We start from the raw sequence: 16,651 nt of genomic DNA on the forward strand, positions 1-16,651 counted from the left end.
TGCCATGAGGAGATTCTTCCTCATTTCTGATCATCAGCAGATCCATTTTGATCAATAAAGAGAAGGGAGAGCTGGCTTGTGTTTTTCTTGTTTTTGTCCATAAGCAAATGCCTGCATAGATGTGTTTTTTTAAAGACAAAATACAGTGTTAAAGGATTGTTGCCTGGAGGCAAACCTTTCATTGAATCTGTCTGGATGTCAATAACAGGGAAGGTTATTCTGTCGATGTTTCCTCTGTCTCACAGCGACCAGAGAGTCAGCGTTTGTCCACGCCATAGCCTCTGCAGGCGTTGCGTTTGCAGTGACGCGCTCCTGCGCTGAGGGCACCTCCACCATGTGTGGCTGCGACTCCCATCACAAGGGGCCTCCAGGTGAAGGCTGGAAGTGGGGAGGCTGCAGTGAAGATGCAGAGTTTGGAGTGCTGGTGTCCAGGGAGTTTGCAGATGCCAGAGAGAACCGTCCAGATGCTCGGTCTGCCATGAACCGGCACAACAACGAGGCTGGCCGAACGGTAAATACAGCAGACACGCCAAGTTTATCAAGAAAAGTTTACCAAGAAAATGTCATTTCTATCCCAACCAGGTCTGTAAATGAAGTTGGGGGTGTAAAAAGAACAATCAGTTTGAAAAACAGCCATTAGCAGCTTCCACACCTGTATAGAAGTTTGCAGGCTCTTGCCTCAGGATTGACAGACTGATGCAGCACTTTGATGCTTCCTTTTCTTTTTATCCCCTTTTGATGTTGAATGGCAGCTGTGCTCTGGATTATTGACTTGTTACAAAAACCCATTTAAAGCAAGCAGTAAATGTGATACTGGGGTGAAATCAGATGAAACATCAAACTAAACAGGAAAGTTTTATAAAAAAAAGTTGGGGAAAAAAAGCCTTCGCAGGAATAAAAAAAAAAAAACAATCCATAAAAACTGGGAAATGTCTTGTGCGCAAAGGACTAGCAGGTGTTGTAATGATCATGTTTGGGCATTTTGACCTGCATTTAGAAGTGCAATATGAAAGTTGGGTGAATCTTTCTTGCTTATGGTTTTAATAGGTCTGGGATATCTTAAAACCAAAATATATATACTGTATTTTCTGCACTATAGGGTGCAACGGATTACAGGGCAATGAATGAGCTATTTTCAAAGTGCATTAAGTGAGACAAAAGAGTCAGAGAAAAATCCATCCATCATTCATTTACTGTAATCACAGTATCTCTAGAACTTGTTTGTAACAAATTAGCCATGTTAGAAGCGTCAGCCTATTTAGCATATTCACAATACCTTCAACTCCAAACCTTGTTTGCAACACACAAAAAACAGACTGATGTCACTAAAGCAAACGTAACTGACTGTTAACTCCTACCTTGTTAGTTACACATAAGAAATACACAGTCCGACACCACTCCTTATTACCTTTATTAGCATGTTCACAATAAATCTAAACTTTTTAGGAATTTGTAAAAACAAAACAAAAAACAGACGGAAATTTTGGCAGATAACTCCTAAAAAATCGTTTCAACATCAGTGAGAACAACCAGAATGAATCCATATATAAGGTGCTGCAGATTACAAGGCACACTTGTTGTTGTTTTTCGAGAAAAAAACCTGGCTTTCAAGTGTGTGTGTAGGCTAATGCGGAAAATATAGTAGACCTATACAGTAAATATACAAATAATATTTCCTCCATCATGCTCAAGAGTGTAGGTGGTAACAATTATTTGTGGTAAAACAGATAAAAGTTTAGTTGAATGAAAGACAAATCTGTAAATTACACCTTACTATTTTGAATTTTATTCACCGTTTGCTGATTTATGTCACTATTTGAACACAAAATAGTTAAATATAAGTAAACATCAGCATAGGTTGGACTAGGTAGCTTTCTCAGAAACAATTTTTTTTCAAGAAAATCTACTATTAAGGGTTAATTGGCTTATGGGAATGAAGTGAAGAAATATACTGTTATTTGTCAACTATTCTGCTGCACAATATTATAAGAGGTTTGTAACTGTGAGATTGTTAACATTCCACCTTGGTCCTGATAGGACTCCAGCAAAGTAAATGAAGATGAAAAAGATAACTTTAAAACCTTTTACATTCCTATGGTGTGAAATCCAACATATTTCAGATGCGATGGAAATCTTGAATGTTTATAACAAGAGACTACGGTCTACAAAAGCCGGCGCTAAATAGATAATTAACTGGAAAATCCTGGCATGTTTTGTTTCTTTCAGTTTATTCTTGTTTTAAGAAGCTTACTTGAATTTCAAGCTTGATTTATTCTTACTAAAATGTTGATATAAAACTTAAGTGCCTGTGAACACACTCATCCAAACAGATTCTTTTGTAAAGTAGAAACCTTTAAGATGAGAAATAATGCAGAAATTACAATTTTAGAGTTGATGGACATGGGACAGATTTGGAATCTCATGTAAAAACTAAAGAAATAAACATTTCTTGCTACGTTTAGCTGATTCATCACAGAAATTTTTTTTTGTTATCCAATCGTCGCTGGAATTCAACGTGTCCTCATATTTTTAGTCATCCACTTGAAAATGAATGACTAGTTAATTACTCATCTAAACAGCAGCCTGCACCACACCTTGATTTTCATGCTTTGCATCCCAATGAGAAATTCCCCATCAGTCAAAGAACTATTGGGTGAGCTGAGGGAAAAAAAACAGTGGAATCAACTCTGACTTAAAACATCACAGTGAGCTGTTGCTCTTAAGGAGATAAAGGACCCTCACCCGGTTTGCTGAGGGGCAAACAGAGGGACCACACGGCAGCAAGATGCTCCTTTGATGCATGCCGGCGGAGCAGTCAGACACCACAGCAGTCGAGTGGTCGGTGGTCCTGTCAGATGCATCCACCTGGCCTTCTCACACTCCTTCATTTAGCCCTGAGGTGTCTGGGAGTTCATGGCATGACAAGCTCACATTGTGATGTCACTACTACCCCACCAAACAAAGGAAAAAAAAAAGCATGCAGCCACCTGCTTCCCTCCTCGGCTAGGGGAAATTTGGCTGCTAAATTTAGCTGCTACGTTAAAACAATCAAAAGACTACATGCCCAGAGGGAGTACGCTCAGAGACTTCAGAGGAAATTCTCCACAGCTGCACTTCTGAACAGACATCTCATAGTGTTTGATCTGGACTGTTCTGAGAGTCTTTAGTGGTTTTGTTGGTCTGAATAACTGAGAGTGATGTAAATGTCACATTTGTAGTGGTTACAGCGCTGACATCACTGACAAAGTAGTAAGACAGAAAAATAAAATAAAAAAGGACTTTAATATAAAAATATTCAATCTCATTCATGAATGTGAAAGATTTGTTTTTCAAGTAGAAACAATTATTATATACTTTTTGCCTTGGGTAATTTGGCTATTTGGAACATTTTGATCCTAAAATTCACCAAGTAAGCACGTGGTGTTTGTTACAACAGCAAGGGAATAGAAATTTTATATGATAAGTGGGCCGAGTGTGACGTCGCCCATTAAAAAAATCACTTCCAGCTCCAATAAAATGAAGTCTGTCAATCAAACGTTTCCAACTTTTGATGTAAGACTACCTTGTTTTATTGAGGAATCTGATTGGTCAGTTTATAACTTAAATAACTGGGATTATCGTGTTAAAAAGGGTAGCAGAGCAAAAATGGCTACGCTGACAAATATAAGTAAGGGATAATGGCCGACGCTCTGTCATGGTAACAGCTTTGACAGCATCGTCAAAGGGAAGCAATATGCTGATTATCATGATTAATGGTCTCCTCTTACCTTTTGTTTTTTTCCAGAGGATGAAGTATAAGTTTGTTTCAAAGAAACAAAGTCTAAATAGTTTAATTCCTCCCCGTGTCTTATTTCCTCCTTGGATTCTTTTCCCTCTTCCTCTTCTGCTGCATCGCAGTCTTCAAGATGATCAAAATAACCGAACAGGTTAAAGTAAACTATAAAATCACTCGTCTTTCTACTGTCTCTACTGCTGTTGTGATACACTGTGGAAAAAGGTATTTCAACCTATGTTTATTTCATTTTATTTAATGTTTTGAAATGTTAATTGGAATACCAATTGGCGTTTAGGCCAGCACAGTGATGTAGAACATTTGGGACGTGAGAAAGAAATTTCTTTTTAGGTGTGGTATATCACTGCAGTATATCACTTTTTAATCCGCACCCTGCAGCCAATCAGAATCAAGTATTCACTTGGACCATGGTATAATAACTGAGTAATAGCTGTTTATTTCTGTATAGAAGTCTATGGAATTTTGGCTTCTTGGAACTAACAGGTACTTCCTTTTTGGAATGTGTGGAGTGAGGGGTCACTCAGTCCAGTTTTCATATAAAATCAATGGTTGATATTCACACCAAATTGGTCCAAATTGAAAGCAAAAACGCACATACCTGAGTGGTGGGAACTCTTTTCTTTTGTTGACCTGGGTCTCACTTTCATATCCTCTCAGATTTAATCTATTGGATTTAAAAGGCCCTAATCTGCTGGATTCGTGATAGAGTGCTGCAGTTTCAGGAGCTGCAGCTTCTCCAGAACACCAAGGTCAAGTCAGGTGCCTTTCATGATCACTTGTTCCATGGTCAGATGAAATCAAAACATCACTGCTCTAGAGGAGATCTGCATGGAGGAATGGCCCAAAATACCAGCAACAGTTTGTGAAAACCTGGTTAAGATTTACAGAAAACGTTTGACTGCTGTCATTGCCAACAAAGGTATATAACAAAGTATTGAGTTAAACTTTTGTTACTGACCAAAAACTTAAATTCCACCATAATTTACAAATACATTTTTTTAAATCAGACAATGGGATTTAATGGATTTATTTTCCCATTTTGTCTTTCATAGTTGAGGTTTGCCTATGAGTAAAATTACAGGCCTCTCTCATTTTTTTAGGTTGTAGAACATGCACAATTAGTGGCTGACTAAATACTTATGTGTATGTCACTATGTGCCAACTTTTAATCAGAAAATCTGAAAATGTAAAGAAATTGGTGACAATGTTCAGAAACTGTTTTGTAACAGTTTCCATCCGAAACAATTCTAAAATGTGTTTTAATTTAACAATTACTCATTTAAAAAGATTTATACCAATAGAGGGATTATTCTTACCATAAAGTTTTGAAAATCGGCAAAACTTTTCCCGTCAAAAGTGTTTTTGAGATTTCAGTGATGCAGTCATTTTGAAATGAGCAGAACAAAGCCCTTCCAAAAAAATATGGACTGAATTTTTTCCAATGGGGCTTATGAAGGAAAGATCTAATCGTGCCGATGAGATACGGGTCTCAGAAATGCATGCATCAAAGCTATACAAATTGTTATAGGGTTAAAAAGAGACTTTAACATATTGACCACAGTGATCAATTTGACCTAATATGGCATTGCTTTTAGACAAGCGCTGCTACTTGAGCTTTCATCATAACAGGAAATGTCAATGTGAACAAACGATAATGAAGCATCTCAGTGTTTTTTATTTCTTAATCTGTGCCACTTGATCTTACTACAATACATTAGGCTTTGAAGTTTATTTAGAAGAAGGATATAATAATTGAAATTTTCTGGTCTTTGGTGTCCTGAAGCATGTCTTCTCTGTTTCTTAGACTATCCTAGATCACATGCACCTGCGCTGCAAGTGTCACGGCCTTTCAGGAAGCTGCGAGGTAAAGACGTGTTGGTGGGCGCAGCCAGACTTCCGCATGCTGGGCGACTACCTAAAGGACAAGTACGACAGCGCCTCAGAGATGGTGGTGGAGAAGCACCGTGAGTCGCGTGGCTGGGTGGAGACTCTGAGGGTCAAGTATGCCTTCTACAAGCATCCCACCGAGCGTGACCTTGTTTACTACGAGGGCTCGCCCAACTTCTGTGAGCCAAACCCAGAGACGGGCTCGTTTGGGACTAGAGACCGGGTCTGCAACGTGTCCTCGCATGGCATTGAGGGCTGCGACCTTTTGTGCTGTGGCCGCGGACACAACACCCGGACTGAGAAGCGCAAAGAAAAGTGCCACTGCATTTTCCACTGGTGCTGCTACGTTAGCTGTCAGGAGTGTGTGCGCGTCTACGACGTGCACACATGCAAATGAAAAGCTTGTGCTTTTTGAAAAACTGACTGGACTGCTGGACCTTCAGCCCCATTTCATTCCTGCACCTGTTCCAGTAACCCGTTCACCAGCTCACTCTGAGGCCTGGCTGGATAACTGCTCCAAAAATGGACCAACCCTGGCCTCAAATCTGCATCCCAACCATCAGCAGCAACAGTCCAATCATGGTGCCTCATTCCTGCTGGTTCCTCACCCTGCAACATCAGTACACCAGCCCCTCCCTATCCTTGTGTCCTTATTTATTTCCCCCCCCTCCATAGTAAAACTTTTCACCCAAGAGATTGATGCAGTAAAGCAGACTCCCTTTGCCTCTAACTAACACCTCACTGGCCCTATTTCTTGTCTTTTTCCCACTAAACCAACCTCTTTTTCGTCACTTTTTGATCCTGAACGCTTACAATTACAAACCACAACTTTTTAACTACTGAACGCCAGCAGAGGCAGGCGCTGAAAAGGCCACCTTTAGACTACTGATCAAATCCTCCGCGTTGCTCCTCTCTGCTGTTGGACCGGGAAGCCCAGAAGATAAATGCTACAGTTTGACTCTCAAAGCACCACAAATCGGAATTATTACAATTGGGCTGGGACTGGAGGTTTGCAGGAGGGGGGAGGCGTAACCCCATCCACTGGCTAACAATCCAACATGCGTATATGTATGCACTATGCAGGCAACTGAGAGCTGTAGGTGTCTCAGCGCTGTAGCAGATTCTTCCTAAATGGAAACTTCCAGTTGTATTCAACAACAGCTTTGTTCATTCAAAAATCCATCATTGTATGATCAGGCACAGCTGTTTTATTTATGCAGCATACCTCTGTTAAGCTTTTAGCATGCTTCTTATTAACCATCAGTGATTCATCAGGTTCACCTCAAAGACTTCTCTCTAAACAGAAGCTTTTATTTTGAAAAAAAAAAGAAGAAAATAAGAGGACATGGAGTGTTCCGATTGGCTGCTTTTTGACTCAAGTATTTCAGAAGTTGAATTTATGAACTTGGAATCTTGTCGGTGTGCCCCAAAGCACAAATGCTTGTTTCTGGAAGAACACACTGCCAAGGAATCCAGATATCTTAGCTCAGGCATGAATGTCGGCTCAAGGGTTGAATGGAGCAGACTTCTTCTTGCAGATTTATGTCTGAGACCATTAAGCTGAGGACTTTTGGGAACTTTGAGTGGAAGATGGGGATGTACATGGCAAAAGGGAAGGGTAAATGAACGGCTGGATGGACAGACAAGGAGAAACTGCACGAAGGTGGAAGGAACCATGAGAAGTTTCCATACATGTCCTGACAGTCCCACTCGCCGCCCAGTGATTATCTCCATCTTTAAAAAACACAAGTTACCCTGTCCTCTTTGTGGCGCAGATCAGGATACGTGTCCCTTTCTGCTCTGACCCCCACCCCCGCCAAGCCACTGGGATCAACCATTCCATGTCAATGTCCTCCATCCCCGTCCCCCCCAACTCCTGTTCTACTCATTCACATTTCCTGCTATATCCAAAGTTTTGTACAAATGTTTTAAAGTGAATAATTCCCTTTTTATTTTATAATCGGAAATGTTATGTTTTTATAAATATTATTTATTATACAGTGTATATATCTGTATGACTGAACTAAGATATATATATTTGAAGAACAAAACTTGTCTCCTGTCTTCTAACTGTGTCATCAGTGACTGTAGAAAATCTCCAAAAACTGGGAATATGAGGGGAAAAAAGTGCTGTGCTTGGGTTAATCTTGTGCAAAGGCTGCACCTTTTTCTTCTGGAGTGAGGTCTTTTACATGTGTTTACAGCCATTGGTCTTTAAAACAGCTCTATTATAATTTAAAATATGTCCTTAAAACCTTCAGAACACGAAAAGGCAACTGTTGGTCTTGTCAAGGAGAAAATGTCTGGATATGTGGAGAGTGTTCAGGCTGTTTGAGGCCAGAGATAATACCTGAAGACTATTGCATCACTGGCAAAAACAATACCAATACCAGAGCACATAAATTGGGTAGAAAGGCCTCAGTTTTGCCTTGTAATGGTGTGGGGAACCATCTAAGGATAGGATAGGCTCCAGCAATCCTGTGACCCTGAAGTGGGTTTCACAGGTTTAGAAAATTGAACGATGCCTTAATTTGACTCTTGTACTAAGAAGCTATTCTCTGCCACTGAAACTTGTCTTGAAAACCTGTAAAATGACGCTACAACTGAAGCCTTTACGACAGTGGGGATTTGTTGGTTTTCACAGCTTTCCTTAAATCAAGTTTATACTAAACAAAAGAAATACAATACAAGACAAGCTAAATAAAAAATATCAAAATTTCTCAATTTACTGGTCGATCTTCGCTCCAATGCTCACCTGTGGTCATAAGCTGTGGGTCACAACAAGATCTTACAAACACCCTCTTAAGGGTGGCTGGGCGCTCCCTTAGAGATACGGTGAGATGTCTGGTCACACGGAGAGAGCTTAGAGTAGAGCCGCTGCTCCTCCACAATGAGAGGAGCCAGTTGAGGTGGCTCAGCCATCTAGTCCAAATGCCTCCTGAACGCATCCCAGGGGTATTCCAGGCATGCCCTGATGGGTGGAGACTCCAGGGAAGACTCAGGACATGCTGGTGAGACTACGTCTCTCTGCTGGTCTGGGAACGCATCAGTGTCCCCCCAGAGGAGCTGAAGGAAATGGCCGGGGAGAGGGAAGTTTAGGCATCTTTGCTTAGACTGGTCCCCACAACCGGGTCCCAAATGAGCGGAAGATGGATGGATGAAATGTTCAAACATGCTAGCCCTTGAAGCAGGCCTTCTACTACAGATGAATGCACTGAGCTGTCATGTCTGTCAGCTAAAACACAAGATGACGGATACAGTTCCAGATGCTGGTCAAAAGTGAGCCTTGATTTCACCCGTGGCATTAGAATTTAAAAACTGTCCCGTCCCATCTTGCTTCGGTTCAAGCTGTTTGTTAGTTACAACCGTCGCTTTCTGTCACAGTCAATTCTTGCCAACTCCAGTCTGCTTGACGTCAGTCTCCAGGTCCCATCTCCATGTGTTCCTTGATCTTCCTCGTTTTCTCTTCCCTGGGAATTTCAGGTTAAGGCCTGATAGGTGACACTGGATGGTGGTTTCCTCAGCGGGTGGTCAATCCAACCCCATCTTCTTCCATATTTCCCCCGGTGCATGGTATGTTCTTTGCCAGACCTCTGTGTTGCTGAATGTTTCTAGATTGAGAATTATATTAATTGCTTTTTGATAGTGTTTGTTGTTCTCCACGTTTCAGCTCCATGTTGCAGGAGAGACTTAAAGTTTGAGTTGAAGAGGTGATTCTTGGCGTTTGTGACTAGGTGGGATCTCCAGATGTTCTTTAGGGTGATGAAAGGTGGCCTCCCCTTTCTAATGTGGGATTTTACATGTCCGCTTCTCACTATTGGTTCACCACACTGCCTAGATACACAAAGGTCTCCACTACTTCCAGGTTGCTGTTGCCAAGCTTCACTGGCTCTAGGCTGGTAAAGTAAATCTTGGTTTCTGGGGGTGTATTCAAGCTGGTGGTGATATGATACTGCATCATTCATCGTTCATTGCACTTTTTGAGCCCATCAACATGGGTTGAAATGATTGTTGCCGATCATTTCAAGCGTCATTAAAAGATTAAACCGTGTAACCGGAATCGTCATGAAGTCAGTAGCCTTTGGTGGTTAGGCTCGGGGCCGGAGACATCTTGCATGCTTGGGATGACCTAAGACCATGTGAAGAGACTTGTAAGCTATGACACTGATGGTGGTTAAAGAAGAGAATGAGGCAGAGGTGGGCCAGTGAAATGTCTGGAATGTGGATAAACAAACTTCAATGAATTTGGTTGATTGGATAAGAAGAAAATGAGCTCTTTAGCTGAGAGTGAAGACTAATTGATGAGTCGTGTGGAAGGAAAATCAGCAGCCCAGCGTACCTAAAGATGAGGTAGATCTTCCTTATTGAAATTGCACCAAAGCTGCACTTCGGTCCCTTGATGACCAGTGGGAGGCCACAATGCACCAGGCCACAAAACTGAACAGTCACCAAAGCTCAGTCCAACAAAACGTCTTTGGAATGAGGTGGAATTGGGTACTTGCAGGATGAGGACGCAAAACGAGCCACAACATCTGAAGAATGCTTCTAACACAAAGTTCAAATCTTTGCAACAGAGAACAAAAGAAGTGCTGAAGGGAGAAGTGAGTCCAAACCAGAGCTAATGAGGTCTACCCATGTGTGTGAGATGTGACTGTATTCAGGTGGACAGTCATAGAGCCAAAAACACAGAAATACATTAAACTTTAGATTTGTAGCCAAAATTATTCTCAACATCAACAAGCAAAAGATAAAAAGCTTTGCCAACTGAGAAAATACATCTATCAAGAGCTAAAGCTAAAACAGTGTAGTTCTCATTCAATACTAGTAAACTACAGTTTATACTTAACTGTAATGATGCATCTAAAGGTTGAAGCTGCACTGAATTACTGCAGAAAAAAATGGGTACTAAAAATCACAATAATTCACTGGTAACAAAGAGATTTTGTAAAAAATGTTCAAAGAAAACAAGTTGAAGAGCCTGGACCGTACCCGGACCAAAGGAGTCTTCCTGTCCTGTGGGCTGGAGATAATCAAAAGTAAAAGAGGAGGCAATTCTTAAAATGTGACTAGAAGTATGCAAAAATATAACCAAATATTAAAAAAAAAATGTCTTCAATAGTTGTTTTACATTTTTTAATTCTCATTTTTAAAAACATGTTTGGAGCCTCAGATCTCCAGTTCGAGCTGTCGCGAGAGAGCTTCACTACTGCACTGCCACCATGTTGATGAACACCCCATGTTGGTCTTTTTCTGTGAACGTTCCTGAGGTTTGAAACACTTAAAAACCCACTCTGGTGAAAATCCTGTTTTTGATGGTTTTTATTGTGTTCTTGAGACATTTTTGTCAGATGCAGAACATATATAAAGACAATTAACTGTCAGTCTGCCCCAGGGCTGTAGCTACATCAGTAGCATACAATCACCAAATATGAATGACTTCTGAATGACTTATGGAAATGCATTGTAAGCACTTTGAGCGTCTGGAAAAGCGCATATAAATCCAATCCATTAATAATATTATTAAGCTTAAAATTGGATTACTGAGCATTTAAGTAGTCCCACCCACAACTCAGCGGTGAATTTCTGATGAGCTGCTGCCGCTCTGCAGAAACTATGTCCTCAAAAAAAAAACTGTTATTTTTTTTTTATTATTTTTATTTCAGCATCATAATTAATAAAAGACCACTGGAAACACTTAAAATAAAATAAATCAAAAGATGAACAAAACACACTGCAATAATGTGTGATATAAAAACTGGAGACATTCATGTCCAATTCATCTGCATTTATTCATAATCATGTCTCGTTTATAGGTGGAACCAATATAAATATTTATTCAGGTTATTTATTGTCAGATTGAAACATTTCCACGACTTTTCATAAAAATTTAATCAAAAAACAAAAACAAAAGATACCCATTTTTTTAGATTTATTATAAAGCAGACTTGCATCAAAAACCAGCCAGCCCACTAATCAAACAACTTTCAAAATAAAATACACGTCTCAAAAGATTCACTCTGTTTCAGAGGCAATTAGGCAAAGGCAAATTTATAAGATACAACTTTATGATTTAATGAACTAAAGATGTTTTATGAAGGAAATTATTGATATTGAAAAAAGGCAAAATTGATCAGGAAACAACTGAATGAAACTCAAACTTTTTAGGTTAATCTTTGAGGATATTACCCCCAACCCCACCCCACCCCCCACAAGAAGTCTCCATCCCAGATGACCCAATCAGCAACTGTCTGGTCCAATGACTCCACTGCAGACATTTAGTCAAACATCTGCAGGACAGCTTTTAGGTCACTAGACAGGCTCCAGTCCCAGGGACATGACACGTCCCCCCAGGTGGACTACAGAGGCGCTCGGAGCTTTAGGGACGGGAAGAAAGACAGGATGCAGAGAAAGACAGAAGCTTTCTCCTGTTCGTCTCCTCCTGCCAGCTGCTTTCAGGTTTGCTCCTGATTGAGGAGAGAAGAATCAAAGTGAGACGACAAGCCACAGGGTAGCATCTGTCTCGTCAACCTATCTATAGAAACTCCACATCTATAGCATGAGGCTTCGGGGCTTTTTGAAGCCATAAACAGTCAGGAGAATGCACTGAACAGTTGAACTTCATCAGCAAGTTAACATCCAAATTTTTTTAATACACAATATATTGCAACTGACATTTAGTAATAATATTGTTAAAAACTCCTGATGTGGAGGAAAAAAGATGGTGACAAAAACAGGAAATGTAGTGTGTTCTCTATTACAAGGAAAGGAAATGGGTAAAAAAGTTTCAAAAGAGTCTTACCAGCGAAGGATGCCTCTTTTTCTCTGTGTGGCTCCACTCCGTTTAGTTAATTCCAAATGTATTGGAGTTCAGTCTAACAACAAAAAGCATTGATATAAAAAATCCTTCTTTCACATTAGGGCCTCTAAGCTGTGAGAAAAACCGGACACTCACCCTCCCTCTTCCTTCAGCAGACTTAAGAACTTTCTAACTCGGTTGTCAGCATCCATCTGAAAACACACACAACACAATTTAGAGCAAACACACACTCTGAGACTCACAAATCAATTTCACAACAAATCCATAGAGAAAAGGAGGGAAGAGGAGGAAGAGTACGGTAAGATCACCTTATACAACAGATTTGAGTGACACATAAGTGAGAGAAAGATAGACAATTTTGAAAATAAGACAAGGAGGGGTGCTGTTTGGGCATTAATGCGGTTACACACTTTTAAGAAGGAGGCAGTAACATCTCACAAATGCAGCATCATAGGCACATAAAACCAAACTTTCAAGAAAACATTTTTGGTTTAACTGCAGGATAAAATGGGAATTGACTTCAAGGAGATGTAACCAAAGCTAAAAAAAAAACTTTGCCTGAACAGGCTGGGAGAGGAGAATTGCGGGAAATTGGCATAAAAAGTTTGCATGTTTGCAGGACGGAGCTCCAGTCAGGCAGCAGTCACTGTAGTAGCCGGGTATATCTACTGGAAAAAACAACCGGGGGGTTGTTCTGAACTCAAGAACCTTCAGTGATCTCTCCGCAGCTGCACTGCTCTCATGAACATGTCAATGTTCTGACTGCATGTTGGATGAATGATCCTTTTGCATTTTGCTCTGCAGTGAAGGTATTCTCCAGGCTTAGATGCGGAACATGTGGACAGAGGCGGTGCAGAACCAGCCTCCAGAACAACTGAGGGCTGGATCTTTGCAGCTCCCAGGATTTCAGCTCGACATGCACTGGATCCCTCTGCTCGACAAATCATCGGCAGAGCAGTGCAGTTTTCCCTCCAGTTGCTCGATGACAGATTTTTGTGCCCGACGTCGTGATTCCGTCGCCTGCCAAGAATGTGGGCCAGATGTTGACGAAGAGGAGGGACAGGCTGCTGCAGCTCAGACCACACTAACGGCAAATTTATGTTTTGAATAAAAAACTGATGTGATTCAAATGAAGATAATTCCTTCACGTTTTGTGGCTCAGATTTAGTGTTACCCTTTTGCCTAATATTCCCAGATGGGATGTTAAATCTGTAATTTATTAGAATTCTTTATTTGTTGTGCTCTTCAACATGAGAGTGAAATACTGGCATGCCAAGAGGGTCAATTAGTTCCTGATTTTACCATGATTTCAGATTTAATATTCCCTTTTTTTGACTATTCATGTCAGTTTACTTTAAAGAAAATAGAATTTAAAGCTTAACTACAAGTATTTAAAAACATTTATGATCAAGCCCTTTTGGACTGCGAGGTCAAACATCAACTAAAATGTCAAAAACCAAGATAAAACAAACTCTAGGTTGACTTTTCTCCCCAAAACTTTTTTCAAAAATGTGCATATTTTTAGTCATGCTTTTGTTTCAATTAGTGTCATAAAACAACATTAACACATTCCTAAAAACTGGACAGGATTTTCTCACCTGAGCTGCCATCTCAATTAACATGAGCAGTTTCTTGATGCCGATCCACAGCCTTTGGCCCTTCAGAGCTTTGGCGATAGCGCTGCGCTCTTTCTCCTGGAAAGAGTCAAGCAGCTGAAAGTAGACGGAAAAAACAGTTAATCTAAAGTTATATATACAATCTTTATTATGTGGACAGTACACAACATGGTGCAAAAAGAGAGTTTATTATTTTATGATTATAATTGTATTTAATTGTAGTGTTATTCCTTTGGCATAAAAAATGGACTTTACTTCAACACAAAACACAAAATCCAGTGTAAAAAAATGGAAAATCTATTTAAATTAGAAATGATCATATATTAAAAAAGCCTACCTTGTTTTTACTTATATTTTTCGCCTGTTTTTCTAATGATAACTACATCTACTATCACAAGAAAGCAGGCGTAAAACGTGTTTTCTCATGATCAAGAGATAACAAATGTTAACAAATGTCAGTATTTTGTGAAAACAAGGCAATGAAGAATATACTTCTTTCATTTTTCTACAATCTGCAGCAAAACAAAGCAGTTTGTCAGAGAAAATATCCACCAGAAAAACTTATTGATTTAGAATTGATTACTTTAACTTACTCTGCTACATGTGCCAAATTCCCCCCCCTCTTGATTACTCTAACTCAAGAAGAGTTTGTGTAGATGTTGTCAGTCATAAACATCGTACAAATCAGTCATCGCCATTTCAGGAGGAGGTTGGTGCAGCTGCAGTTCCGTCAATATAATTAGTGACCAGATGGAGGGATAGTATTGGGTAAATTACTTCTAAAAAGTAACTAATTACTTCACTTAGTTAATGGATCAAAATTCTAATTAAATTATTCTGATCATTAGCTATTTGAAAAAGTAATTCACTACTATGCTATTTTACTTTTTTTCATCTCTTATTCAAATTCTCAAGGGGAAATCAGTTAGCACAAACAAAACCTTCTTGTATTTCATTTAAAAACTTTACTTTTAAAGCAATGACCTCGTTCAAAGTAAAAACGTGGTTCAAGACGCATCCTGGCTTCATTAGAGTTCAGACAACAGTGTGGAATTATGACACAAAAATAAACTACAACACAAACTATGCCACTTCTCAAAGTGAGATGTGGAAAAAAAACGTACACCTTTATTCATATCAAATATGAAATTAAGCCACTCTTATGTAAACACAAAGAACTATGTAATGCCTCCATGCTCATTTTTCGTAGACCTTATGTATTCCATTAAAATGAGCTGCTCCTTTCTCTTTACGTCTGCTTTTTGTGCACAGTTCTGCACAGCTGCAAGTCTACCGAACTACCCCCATGGTTGTTTCATTCGCAACCGGTACAGGGGGGGGGTATCTGCTCTGTTGTTCACCTGTGGTACAGGGGGCAGGTATCTGCTCTGTTGTTCACCTGCAGTACAGGGGGCAGGTATCTGCTCTGTTGTTCACCTGTGGTACAGGGGGCAGGTATCTGCTCTGTTGTTCACCTGTGGTACAGGGGCAGGTATCTGCTCTGTTGTTCACCTGTGGTACAGGGGGCAGGTATCTGCTCTGTTGTTCACCTGTGGTACAGGGGGCAGGTATCTGCTCTGTTGTTCACCTGTGGTACAGGGGGCAGGTATCTGCTCTGTTGTTCACCTGTGGTACAGGGGGCAGGTATCTGCTCTGTTGTTCACCTGTGGTACAGGGGGCAGGTATCTGCTCTGTTGTTCACCTGTGGTACAGGGGGCAGGTATCTGCTCTGTTGTTCACCTGTGGTACAGGGGGCAGGTATCTGCTCTGTTGTTCACCTGTGGTACAGGGGGCAGGTATCTGCTCTGTTGTTCACCTGTGGTACAGGGGGCAGGTATCTGCTCTGTTGTTCACCTGTGGTACAGGGGGCAGGTATCTGCTCTGTTGTTCACCTGTGGTACAGGGGGCAGGTATCTGCTCTGTTGTTCACCTGTGGTACAGGGGGCAGGTATCTGCTCTGTTGTTCACCTGTGGAACAGGGGGCAGGTATCTGCTCTGTTGTTCACCTGTGGTACAGGGGGCAGGTATCTGCTCTGTTGTTCACCTGTGGTACAGGGGGCAGGTATCTGCTCTGTTGTTCACCTGTGGTACAGGGGGCAGGTATCTGCTCTGTTGTTCACCTGCTGCTCCTCAAGGATTTCAAGGACTCCAGTTTGGAAAACAATGTGAGTGCAGCAACGAGGGCATTGACTAATCCTCAATTCTGCGTGTACATGTGTGTGCATATGGGCCAGTAACTTCATTTTTTATTTTTATTTTTTTTAATAAACTCAGTTTAGTTTTATTTAACCAAGAGAAAATGTCCGAGCCTACAAAACCTAAGTAACAAAGTAACGAGGGTTTTTGTAGTCCAGTAATTGTAATTAAGTACAGAAATTTGATCTGTAATTCGCTATGTTCCTCGGTTACTGACAAAAGAAAGTAAATTACTGTAATTGGTTACTTTGTAATCCGTTACCCCCAACACTGTGAGGGGACCAGACCGTCCAGATGGTCACAGAATGATGTATGACAGGTGCAGGCTGGAAAAACTGTCAC

At 40.6% G+C, this 16,651-nt stretch overlaps 2 protein-coding genes across 3 annotated transcripts in view; one reads left to right on the forward strand and one right to left on the reverse strand.

Moving 5' to 3' along the window:
- The window catches only part of wnt3 (Wnt family member 3), a 32,115-nt gene extending 24,376 nt beyond the window's left edge, over positions 1–7,739 (forward strand). Inside the window, exons 3-4 of the mRNA XM_004080638.4 lie at positions 246–511; positions 5,598–7,739. Coding sequence (XP_004080686.1) covers positions 246–511; positions 5,598–6,077 — 746 coding nt within the window. The 3' untranslated portion in view covers positions 6,078–7,739. The remainder of the gene's footprint in view (positions 1–245; positions 512–5,597) is intronic.
- Positions 7,740–10,984: 3,245 nt separating this feature from the next.
- LOC101174468 (vesicle-fusing ATPase) overlaps positions 10,985–16,651 on the reverse strand; it is a 35,314-nt gene continuing 29,647 nt past the window's right edge. For both annotated transcript variants that reach the window (XM_004080639.4, XM_020711939.2), the window contains 4 exons: positions 14,096–14,209; positions 12,633–12,688; positions 12,480–12,552; positions 10,985–12,144 (listed from right to left, as the gene is read on the reverse strand). In XM_004080639.4, the coding sequence (XP_004080687.1) occupies positions 12,522–12,552; positions 12,633–12,688; positions 14,096–14,209 (201 nt within the window). In that variant the 3' untranslated portion in view covers positions 10,985–12,144; positions 12,480–12,521. The remainder of the gene's footprint in view (positions 12,145–12,479; positions 12,553–12,632; positions 12,689–14,095; positions 14,210–16,651) is intronic.

The sequence above is a fragment of the Oryzias latipes genome, chromosome 19 (genome assembly GCF_002234675.1).
Source record: "Oryzias latipes chromosome 19, ASM223467v1".
NCBI classification, from domain to species: Eukaryota; Metazoa; Chordata; class Actinopteri; order Beloniformes; family Adrianichthyidae; genus Oryzias; species Oryzias latipes.